The sequence below is a fragment of the Lygodium microphyllum genome, chromosome 7 (genome assembly GCF_053477565.2).
Source record: "Lygodium microphyllum isolate KBCC chromosome 7, Lygodium_microphyllum_v1.1.10, whole genome shotgun sequence".
NCBI classification, from domain to species: Eukaryota; Viridiplantae; Streptophyta; class Polypodiopsida; order Schizaeales; family Lygodiaceae; genus Lygodium; species Lygodium microphyllum.
In genome coordinates, this window is record NC_141141.1 from 92,652,945 (window position 1) to 92,665,355 (window position 12,411).

The 12,411-nt window shown below is 40.7% G+C and overlaps 1 protein-coding gene across 5 annotated transcripts in view; it reads right to left on the minus strand.

The window, feature by feature from the left end:
* LOC148033706 (putative DEAD-box ATP-dependent RNA helicase 29) overlaps positions 1-12,411 on the minus strand; it is an 84,819-nt gene that overhangs the window by 15,999 nt on the left and 56,409 nt on the right. For all 5 annotated transcript variants that reach the window (XR_015691355.1, XR_015691354.1, XM_087681679.1 and 2 more), the window contains exons 7-10: positions 11,889-11,941; positions 8,575-8,656; positions 8,410-8,466; positions 7,655-7,775 (exon numbers count right to left, since the gene is read on the minus strand). Coding sequence is in view for 3 of the 5 variants with exons in the window: in XM_087681679.1 (XP_087537805.1) it covers positions 7,655-7,775; positions 8,410-8,466; positions 8,575-8,656; positions 11,889-11,941 (313 nt within the window). In the remaining 2 variants the exon portion in view is untranslated. The remainder of the gene's footprint in view (positions 1-7,654; positions 7,776-8,409; positions 8,467-8,574; positions 8,657-11,888; positions 11,942-12,411) is intronic.

A 12,411-nucleotide genomic window follows, 5' to 3' on the forward strand; every position in this document is an offset into this window, starting at 1 on the left:
GGCTTTGCTTCTTGTTGCTAAAATGGAAGAAAGAGCTCGAGAAGGAGGTGCTGTAATGAATTTACAGGCTTGTTGTCCTATAAAACAGTAGTGATAGAAGAGGGAATATTGAGGAATTTGATAATGGAGAAGTGGGGGATGATGATGGGGATGGATGGGGGCAGTTTTTTGGCTATCTGTGGGTACTATATATGAGTTTACAACAAAGAAAAATGATGCTGAATTAAGAAAAACGAGCTTTTATTTATAGGAGAGGGAAGAGCTAGTACAAAGGGGGAAAGTGGAGTAGCACAAGACAAGTGTCCAGCCACATATCATGAGATGTGACAAGTGCTGGGATACCTGGAAACTTGTGTGACAAGTGTCTTGACACTTGTCTCTTCTCTATGGCCTTCCTTTTTGGGCTGAATACTGTCAAGAATAGAAACAATCAAATTTAGTAAGCACAGTCAGAGTACAGGATTTACTATTTTTAGAATGACATCCCTATTTTTTAGGACTAGCATTTTTAGGCTAATTCGAGGCTCCTAAAATTTAGGGATCTCCTAAATTTAGGGACCCCCCCAATATGGGTGTCATATGAAAGCTTTTTCCGTGTACATCGCAAAAACGGTATTAGAATCTTTATGTAACTTTCCTATGCAAAGAAATGTGCATTTCAAACTTTCAGCCCACACATGCACATTGTACAAGCATTTCATGATCATGCCATCTTGTTGATTGTAATTGTCTGTTCTAGCGGATGTAGCCCACACTTCAAGGCATCAATCCTTTCTATGTGCGAGTCTAACCCTGATATACGTGAGTTTTGGTCACATGCGCCCAATCGGGCCATATAGGTGGAAGTGTGAACTATCTTTTCTCTAACCCACCGCATGGGTCCACCATAACCTGTGACCACTCATCAGTGGCCAGCTCCAATGCACTTTTCTTTATATCTAATTAGCGCAAAGAAAACAAATTTAATAAATCATTATATAGACAAATTAATGAAAAAGGATACAAATTCTATTTCTATAGAGTTGTGACATCCCAAAAGAGAGAGAGAGAGAGAGAGCATTTAAAAAAAACGTAATAGGCATAAGGGACGGATGGAAGAATGAAGTTTGGAGGAGCTAAGGGCAGATTGCTGCAAGAAAACCAACCATGGAGAGTACTTCTACGTCTCTGACTCAAGCACGGAGGTAGAGCTTGCCCCCTCTAATCACCTCTCCCTCTATTCTCAGAAGAAATGCTTTGCATGATGGATTGATTCTATCGAAGGTACAATTCTGTGTTTTCTTCTGCACATGCCGAATCGTAAGAACAGTGAACTCTGCTCATGCTGAATAAGAACAGCGAACTCTGCGCACGCTGAATCGTAAGACAGTAAACTCTGCACATGCTGAATCATAAGAACAATGAACTCTACTCATGCTGAATAAGAACAATGAACTTTGAACATGCTGAACAGTAAGAACATTGTGTTGGACAGTAAGAACAGTGAATTCTGCACATGCTGGACAGTAAGGGATGTTGATCTAGACATGTTATATTGTTCCTATGCAGCTGGGATTTACTTAGAAGAGATGAAAACTAATTGTTCAAAGGTTATGTATTTTGGAACATTACCATTTTTGTAATTTTCTATCTTTTAATTGATAAAGAAATACTGAGAGGGGCGCCGGTCTTTGGGCCTAATCTGATGTTGAGCGAGGGAGAGAGGTCTCTAATTATGTGTGTGTATGTAAAGTCCAAGTATTAATTGAAGGAACTATTGCTTTATGTGAGTCAGACCGGTTGCACCTCTGATGATGTGGAAGGAATCGAATTGGAGTCTTATGCGGAGGATTGCACGATATCCCTCTAGTCAAAGACGGCATCTTGCCTAACGATCACCTCGTTTGTCTGAGGATCGTCCAAGGATCAAACAAACAATAGGCTTTCGTTTCAAAGGAATATCCCACAAAAATAAGGAGATCAGCTCGAGGAGTGAGCTTGTCTATCTTGTCATCATGCGCACGCGCGTGTGTGTGTGTACGCACGACACCTGAAGACTCTGAAGTGGGAAACGACAAACCAAGAGCCAAAAATTGCATCATACGGGGTCTTCTGAGAACAGTAAAGAATTCATCATTATGAAACTAAGTGTGTGCACATTACGACAATTGAGGAGGGATGTGCACAAAAAAGGCATCCAACTTCCTACTTCATTTAACTTCTATAATAATGATAAAAAGGTGCATTGCATGTTTTGCTTTACATACGCATGATCAAATGTTTGCATCACATTATCTCTAATTACTATCTTGATATAAGCTAGGTTCCAACAAGAAAAGAAAATAGTATTACGTGCAAAGAGAGAACAAATAATGTTTTGCACCTACATTAGAAAGCCATTAGTTGACTTGTGCACAGTGGCAAAACCGATGAAACCTTGAGTCTCAATCTTAACCGAGGAGTTATTTCCTACACGGACCCGTCTGGCTACAGAGGCTCGAGAATGGAAAATGTTCACTATAGGAGTCATATGATGTGTAGCTCCACTGTCCACAATCAAAACAAAAGCTAAAGTGCTCGGTTGTGACGAGTGGGCCTCTGCAATAACCTCATCAGGAGGCAACTCACAGATGTGGACAAGACTCGCATCTGGTATCTCTATGGAGATGATGTGGGCCTCTGGAGACTAGTCAGACAAGCCCTCTGGAGGTGAGAATGTTGTCAACTGAGATGGCTAAGCAGTGGCAATATGAGTCTGACCTTTAAACTACCCCTTGCTATCACCCTGACTCCCTTGCTGGGGTTTGCCCAACTGAGGGGCGAGGGTCTGCGACTTAGATTTTGGTGTTGTGCTTCTTGCCTTTGATCGACACTCGTCGTCAAATTGGCCAACCTTTTGACAATATTGACAATACCTATTCTTTTAAGATACATTCTGCCACCTAGGTTTGAGAGATTGGGATGTTTCTTGTGATTCCCCGGATTGATTTTGCTTTTGATTTTGATTTTGAGTGGAGGTTTGGTTTTGTTTTGCCTTCCCTTGTTGCCCTTTCTAAGAATGAGCAACAAGAGCCCCCTCTAAAGAGGAATTCATATGAAACTAATCGAACAACCATATGTAATGCAACAAGTGACACTCAAATTCATAGAATGTAGCCATGGCAAGCTTTGAAACAATACCTTCCAGAAAATTGAAGTATTTCTTGGGGAGTTTATTTAGGAACAATGTGACCTGATCGTCAGAGAACTTGGGAGTTTCCGTAGTGGAGAATTCAGGGAGAAGACGCTGATACTCAGCCAACTTGATTTTCAAGTCATCCTCGTCAGTGATTTTGAAAAGCTGGAGCTCATGGTCAAGAATGATACGACAGATCCTGTCCCGAGCCGCATAGTGATCAATCAAGTATGCCCATCGCTCAAACACTAAGTCAAAATGCTGAAGCTAAGAACGAAACTCAGGCAATAAGCCCTGCATCAACTCCACAATAGCAGAGGCATTACTGGCCTTCCATGAGCGGACAACCTCATATGGGACAAGTGCGGGATCGGATTGGGATTCCAACCCCTGCACAATATTCCAAAGGTTCTGGGAGTCAATGACATCTCTCATCAAGTTCGACCAAGTGGTAAAGTTTGACCCGTTAAAATGAGTCTTGTCATTAAATGCATGCTTGAGATGAGCTAGAACCATGAGGTGTCGGTAGGTGGGGTAAGATGGAGGTGGGGGATAAGATGGTGGAGCTAGATATGTCTATTAGGTAGAAGGAGGGGATAGAGGTAGGTAGACAGTAGGCTATAAGTGTCCAATGAGTGTTGATTGAGGCGAAGGCACTACAACATGAATGTTTCCATAAGGTGCCGATGAAGATGGAGACACTGGGACATGAAAGCCTTGTCCAAAGTAAGGCCGGGTCACAGCAGTATGACTAGAAGGTCCACTAGGTAAATCCATGGAGGCAAACTGTGGAGTCAACTGATCCAGACTCGAGAGAGACTGGGGGGAATATCTAGACAACAATGATTCCGAAAATATACCCGACTGAGAGAAGGATGAATCCTAAAGGATGTGCCTATGTTTCAATACCTCCTCGGTGTGATGTGCGGTGCAACATGAGGTGTCTGAAATGGAAATGTAAATGGTGTGAATCAAAGTGGAGAAGCAACGAAAGAATGTGGTGGAATGGGTGGATTTTGAAAATGTGGTGTGTGAGATGGAGATACATTTTGTTCGTTTTTATCATTTAATGATTTGAAATGAAAATATAAAGATGATGATACAATGTGCAATGAAGAAAAAGAAACACCAAATTCATTCTGATTTTATGAAGTAGACTGAAAAGAAGGAAAGTTAGAAGAAGAGGTACCTGGCTTTTTCTTATAATTCCCACGACGTGTGTTAGCATACAAGAATTGGTCCTCAAGAGGACCTTTTCCATAGTCAATAGACTGGACTCTTTCTTCCACATGATCTCTACTAGAATATTGCAAAGCAGAAGAGATAAAAGAAGAAGAAACAAAAGACGAATCTAAAGTACCTTGCACCGGAGTGGACGAAAGAGGATGAAAGAAAGAAACATACTCCGAGTCTTGTTCTCCAAGAAGGGGACCCATCCCTGATGGAGATCTTGACGGCCCTACAATATCATCAGATTTACGCGTAACATCTGAAGAGAGAAATTCATGCATACCTTCATTTAGAAGCTTTTCTTGAAGGGCAATCGTTTGATCGAGCTCCTCAATCTTCTTTCATCTATAAGCTATGATCAGTTTGTATTCTTCAAAGGGTCAGCTTGCCCAGCTTTTATTCCATGTAATCAAAAGTGTCTTCCACCACGTCGGAACTTTGTGGAGTAAGCTAATCGGCCCACTCTTGCTCGGTTCTTGGCATAGTTGGCTTCGAAGACTGAATCAATGTTGTTGTGTTCGAAGTCATATGAACCTACTGTTGTTCTTGCTTCTTGTGTAGAGCTTTCATATCAAAGGCCTAGGTTTCTCAAAGAGTATCAAGCTCTGATACCATCTTAAGAAATACCCTAACACAGAAACATAAACAAGAACCGTACGACAAAGCACGAACTGATAAAAGAACACAGTTAGGGTTAGGGTAACTCAAAGACAATGAACACAATGAATGAATGAAGTAATATGACTACTAAATATACGATGCTCATGCAGCAAAACACACTATGCAGGGTTGTACCTCGAACTCATGTATCTCAAGGATCAGGGCAGGGGTAATGAGCTGGAGAGTGTGTCGTACTCTGAACGGATCCCAAATCGCAACAAGGCAACCTTCGGATGTCGAATACCAACAAACGCAGCAATGAGAAGCTGAATCTAATGCAAACAGCAATGAGCAGAGAGAAAGACTAAAAACACAAGCAGCACAGCTTGCAGGAGAGAGAAAGACAAAACGCAGACTGCAAGACTGTGATGACATGGCAGGCTGTACGGTAGCAAGTCTGCACAGGAACAGCAGCTGCCTGGTTGGAATCAGCTCCAAACTACGCGAAGAGGGCTGGAAATCAGGCGCCAACTAATGGAGATAGCAATGGACAGCTTCGGCTGAGATATCCTCCGCAAATGGGGCGTGGATAGCAAGCTGAAACACCTAGAATCTACAAAAACGAGATTAAGGGCTGAATGAAGGGCAGCATATGTATTTATAGAAAGTTTGGGCCCTCCCAAGTGGGTTTGTGCGTATGGGACACAAAAACTCTCTACGATCGCGTTTCTTTTAAATAAACAAGGTTTCTTCATTAATTAAGCATGTTTTGGGGCTGTTTAAGTAAAGCTAATGCATTTTTAGCACAACAAACCTCGCTCAATTGGCTAACAAAAGGACATGGTTGGCACCAAAGCATGAGTTGGGGATGAAGATGGCTTTCTATTGAGAGCATCTTCTCCATACCACAAATGATGGTTTTATTGTTCGTCTAAGATACATGAATACCCACCTTTCTCATTGGATCAGATGTGCTATCCACCAATTGCGCACCTTTCACTAGTTAGAAATTGAGACTGGCATATAAAGATCCATACCTCTTGAGGAGCGCATATGCCAGATATGTCAACTAGAGCTAAAGACAGAGGAGCACTACATGTGGCAGCCTGGCCAATTATGAGATCCGAGGGCACTTTAATTGTCCCCTTCAAAGACGGGTTTGGGCCACTATTGAGAGTCCTGGATTACATTGATCAGATATGTCTTGGCCTCTCTCTCCTTGAGATACAACAGCTCAGAGAGACTTTCCTCAAGAGTAGAGCTCCAATACATCAAGGACCTATCCAAAGGCAGCTTACAGATTTCTTTATTACGGAGACCCAAGGAGCTTCAAAGCAGTCCCAGACTCGGTCCAAATCTGACAGCGGTAGTAAGCAAGCCCTAGCACAACCACAAATTGCACCTGCACAGGGAACCTTGATTGACCAAGCTGTCCAGATTAGCCAATCCAGACATCCTAGATCCCAATCCATGTGTTGAGGACACATGCACAGGATACATGAGATTATTGCTCCTCCTAGAGCTAGGCCCCATGTATCTCCATGATGATATTATTAGTTTCATTCCATGTGCACAGCCTCATCGCTTATGATTGTATCAACTAGGGCCTTTCTTTTATTTTCCTTTCATCTGCATTTATTGTTCTCTTCCAAACAGTTGTATCACCATACAGAATTGTAACTCTTAGTCTCAAGAGGTCATTTTAACCTTTCGCAGACGAATATATCATTTCATTTCTCTCTCAGGGTTGATTATGCCTTACTATATGGTTACATCCTCTGCCAACCGTAGCTTTAGTTATTTTGGTACCCAATTTTTCCTCAGATTGGGAAGAGTATTGTGAAGTGCTATTATATTATTAGATCGTATAATTTGTAAACCCAAATCTAGTTATTTATGTAGTCAAGTTTAGTTGCCTTGAAAGCAATCACTGGAGTGAGATCTTTAGAGAGATTTTGCAGTGCAAGGACCACAGTGAGCTTAGCTTATTCTCAAGAAAGAAGCTTGTTCTGTATGGGATGTATTTTCCCAAAGACACTCAGGACCAATGAAGCCAGGAATTTGGGCATGCATTACAGACATCTTTGACCCAAAATCTCATCCTTTTGAAAGCCCTTTGTGCCGGTTTCTCCATGAGTTGAGTATTAGACATTAAACCAGCTTCACTGAGAACTGAACAGAGTGTCTTAAAAGTCTCCCCGTCACAGATGACTTCATAGAGTATAAGCGGACTCTTTCCTGTCATTTGATTGCTGAACAACAAATAAGCTATCCAGAATGGACATGTCAGCCAGAAACTGAGAGGGAAGCTTTTGTTGAACCTTAGGTGTTGCTTCAGTAGGTGCTGCCTTCTAAATCCACGAACCCCCCCCCCCCCAAAAAAAAAAACAAAAAGGCTCTTGCTCCCATCCCTCTAGCATTAAATTAGACTGCATCAGGCCCAAGGCCATGACATAGCAAAGGCCAGTTTGAACGGCCCCCCACAATTCAAATTAAATTTTTACAGCTAGCTTGGTTTTAGAACTACCTGTTTATGAATATGACTCACAAGATCAAGTCTGCTGGATCCTTAGTTTTGTTAAAGTTCAAAGTTTGATCAGACAAGTTGAAAAAGAAAAGGTCAGCTCCCTTTTTATCTCCATGCGCAAAAGAGGAGAAAGTTGCCCTTACCTTGGGGTGAAGATTTATCTTCTTCACCATGGCTTGAGACCCACAAATGTGTCCTCTCTTTCCACTTCTTATACATGCCCCTATTGTTCACATTGACTTTTGCACCACTCTCAGTTTTGATCTGGGTAGGCACAGACAGTGTTGTTTGTTAGGCTGTAAACATTTAGGACATCAAAGCATTGAGACAATCAGAACATATAAAAGCAAACAAATACAGAATAGTCCTTTCAACACAAGCACAAAGTCAATACCTTTATGTAAAATTACTGTTCAGGTACATTAATAACCTGCTTGAAATCTAGGATATGTGCACCTACTGGGTGCCCACCTCTGAAACTTCAGAAGTGCTGGCATGGACCCTGGACCTACAATTATTCTGCTCAGCTTTCTAAACAGAATTTCATTTTGTTTTATCCCAAAATATGAGCTTCTCCAGCAGCCATTGAATTAGAATTACTAGAATTACTGCACTCTAGCCACAAACATGCATAAAACGAGATTAATCAACTGCAGCACACAGAGAGAATGGACAGATAAAGCGGCCAGCTCCACAACCTAGACAAAGTAAAGTCACCACTTACTTGCAATAATACTTCAGCTACGTACTTTCAGCACACTATGTCAACTTATCCAGAGCGATCACAATCAGTCTACATCATCATTTGCTATCACAAGCAGCCTACCGCCAACTCAGAAACTCCAGATAATAAAAAATTATGAAACCTTTCTGCTCCAGAATGTAAAGAGTACCAAACCTTTCCAGATGCTGTGACCCTCTCTCCTTGGTGCAGCTTCACAAATTTCTTGTGTTTCTGAACACATAGTTTGAAATGAGAAGCACATAAAAGACACTGACATCAAGAAGTCCTACAAAAGCAATGAGCAAATCCAGAGATACTGTCAAAACTAACAAAGCATACCTTATCCCAATGATAAATAGCTTTCTGCTTTTGGATTGTTTCTTGATCATCCGGAAGCAAATCCAGCACCTCAGTGTCAATCCTGTGCAATGATGAGACACCCATGTGATGATTTATTTTCTTCTTCTATGATAGGCTTTTTTTTGTGCAACTTTGACATGCCAATACATTGGATGTAACCCCTTTAACATCCTGGACCTCATGAGTGTGATATGGCAGTATTCCGATGCTACCGAGTCATCCTATTCCCCCAGTAGCCAGTGATTAAAATATTCATTGAACACTGTCTAAGTATACTTGGTCTTTGAGCTACAAGCTGAATCTGATGTATTTTAACCAATAAAAAGACTTTGCCACCACGGTGGAGAACGAGTCAAGGGGAAAATTTTAAAATGCTTAAAACTGACACAAGAGGTAAATGCTTCTGAATATCCTTTGAAAACCTTGCAAGGACAAAGGGCGTCAAGCACCAATGCACCAACCTCTTGTACCACTTGGCAAAATAGTGTGGCTGAGATGGGAAAAAAATACAATAATGGAGATGGCTCGATGCATGATCAAATGCAAAGGAGTTTGTCATACACTATCACTAGCAGTTGCACTATGTGCACATTGTATTATAAACAGATGCCCTACCACAATTCTTTTAATCTATTCCTCCTCGTGAGACTTGACACAATAGAAAAAGCAAGTTCATCATTTGAGTCTTAGGTTATTTAGATTTGCTGAAACCACAGCTATCAAGCCAAAATATCACATGATGATCCACTTTTCAAGCTCCTCCTATGCTCAAAAACCAACTACATGCAGACACTACCAACAAACTACCTCCAAAGCAGCATGAACTTCAGGAGGCAATCTGACAAGACCACCAGAATATTCCATAAGAAAGAGCAATTCCCCAATTGCTCAATCCTTTTGAGTCTGCAGAGTAGTCCTCCATAACCAACATAGTGTTACATTGACACCTAGAGTACATGGCACTTGTAACATATCCAATCTCTAAAGATCACATAAAGCACATTGAGGTGCATTATCACCACATCAAGGAAAGGCTTTACATGTTTCTCTTGTAGTCATTCCAGTATCAACACACTCTAGCATACTAGCAAATTTAACCATGACCAATCTTAGGTGGTGGCACTTTCATAACTTAAAGATATAGGTTTTTGGTCATTCACTATTTCATTTTCTAACACACAAACTAATTTCCTATGAGACATGCATCATAGGACAAGCTTGCACCAAGCCATGTTGCACTTGCACAAATGAACCAACAATGCCTCCATCTTCAAGAATCCTGCACAAAAGGATGGCCTTTTAATGCATTCATCACTCCAATTACGATCTATGCAACACTAAGAGCATTGTTTTCTTGCATAATCTTTGTCAAAAGTGCTTTTCAACTTCCAAAGAGAAGCAATGAGCTATTCAATCAATCCTTGCTCACTGCAAACTAGTCTAAGAGCATTGTGATTACATTTCCTTGCTCTCCAAAAGACTCACAAAGTACTCAATCAGCTATACCCAAGGTATTGCAGCAAGGGATACCTGGAGTGTGCATTTGGATATCCCTTTATGCATTTGGAAGCACCCTGAAGCTAGGGTTGAGCCCCTAACGTGTCTGCTTGCTGCAGACTTCTGTAAAGGACATTGTTTTCTTGCATAATCCTTGTCAAAATTGTTTTTCAACTTCTGAAGAAAAGCATCAAGCTATTCAATACCTTGAAGCTGATTCACAATGCCTCTATCCTCCCAGACCAAATTTTGCATGGTTACATGACTCAAGAGTCAAGTACACTGATAAAATTGCTTGTTCATAGCCAAACAGTTGTAGACAGTACTACATCCCCCTCTCCTCCTCCTTTCATGTCAACCTAGTCGACACAAATAACCTCTACACACCCAATCATCTCCACTGAGCCACAAGCTAGAGCATCACAAGTTAAATTTCAGCATTGCAGTCCAAGTGTATCCATGCTTGCTGCAGTTCCAAGATTTATCAAGCTTGTTAAAGGCGATTGCAGAGGCTCATCAGCTTTTCATCTGATGTGTGGTGGAGCATCAAGCTACAAGAGGCAATATCTTTTGGCTTTACTTTCCTCCTCACAATGTACTGAGGCTTCTTTTTGCAGCTAAAATTGCTTGTTCACAGCTAAAAGTTTGTAGACACTACCGTATCTCCCTCATGCTCTTCCTTTGATGTCAAGCCACTAGTCGAAACTGAGAACCTAGTCTTCCGTAACAGTAAAACATATAGTGCATAGCAATAAGAGAAACATATCTTAGATGCACACACTCAATCGTCTACATCAAGCCACAAGATGGAGCATTACAACATTCCAATGCATGCACAACAGGCCACACTAAATTCTCGTTGCTCCTAAACTCTCTAGGCTCCCACACTCCAGCCCCTTGCACATTTGAATTTTCTCCTAAGATAGTTTGTCTCCCCCTATACTCACCCTTGTCACAATGAAGGAATGGCAATGAAAAATCAAACACTAAACGGCAAGAATGTCAAAACAATTCTGTCATGTCCAAAAACTCGATCAAACCCTAGCTCACGATCTTGCATGTCTCTCCCTAGTGTAAGCCCATATCACATTGAATTGGATCGAGGTATGATATGTGCTCTAGGCAAGATTAAGGACCAACAGAATGTGATCAAATGACTTTGATCTCTTTAAAAAATGATGTTAAGAAAAGTAACATCAAAACAGCCCAAGTTGACTAGTTGAACTTTAACACAAAGATTTGGAGGAATCTGAAAAAAGATCAAATGCCAACTTGTAGCATGTGTAGACATGAAGAGTTTTCCCGTATTTCTAGCCAAGGTACATGTTTAAGAAATGAAACCACAAGAATGCAAGCTCCTTTATAAAGCACAAATTTGAAATTGTTTGATTTCAAGAATCAATGACTTGCAAGCTCCTTTTTTAAAATACAAGTGATTGATGTCAAGAACTATATGACGTGCACGAAGTCAACCATGAAATGATCAAACATCTACTAGTATTCAAGTGTCTATTCTTTACCATACGACTCTTAACTAACTTATGGAATCTTTCACACTCCTTAATTGTCACATTGACACATTTCCAAAAGCAAAAAATTAAGAGTGTACCATCCCACAAGAAGCAATGCCAGATTAATTAACTGTACCCAAAAAGGACGTGTAAATGTAGCAAATTAGTGACAACGCAGAGGCATATTCACAAGACTTCAAAAAGTTCAATTTAAGTATTAAACATAATATATTGCAAGTCACGGAAGGAGAAAAACTTCAGTATAGTTTGAAAAGGTTTACTTACTTGTTTGCATTGAATTTCTCTGAGTTATCCACCATAAGACCACCCTCACCATACTGGAACAAAACAAACAAGCTAGCATGAACAATTGTATCAACTCACAGCAAGATCCCTAACCTCATGAAAATAGCTTTATAAGTAAAAATCATCATTAAATCAGTCTAAAAGCACAAGAAATGCAATAAACTCTTTCAAATATGTTTTCATGAGAGGAATTAGAAATACAAAACTACATAGGTGTTGGGAATAAAGGCCCTCGTGCCTTTTAAATGTGTTCGGGTGTGAACACACCCTTAGCACTTGTACTTTCATATATATATCTATCTAAAAACCTAAAGGGGTACACTCGTCATTGACCCACAAGTCATGCTCACTCTCTCTATCTTCTTGCTGCTAGTTACTCTTCAAAGTTTCTTGTACTTTGTATTTACCTTAGGGGGACTTTCTCCGAGGTGTTATTAATAGAATTCTCTTTTCTTGGGAAAAAAAACAGCCACTATGTGCCTCGATCCCCACACCCTCTGAG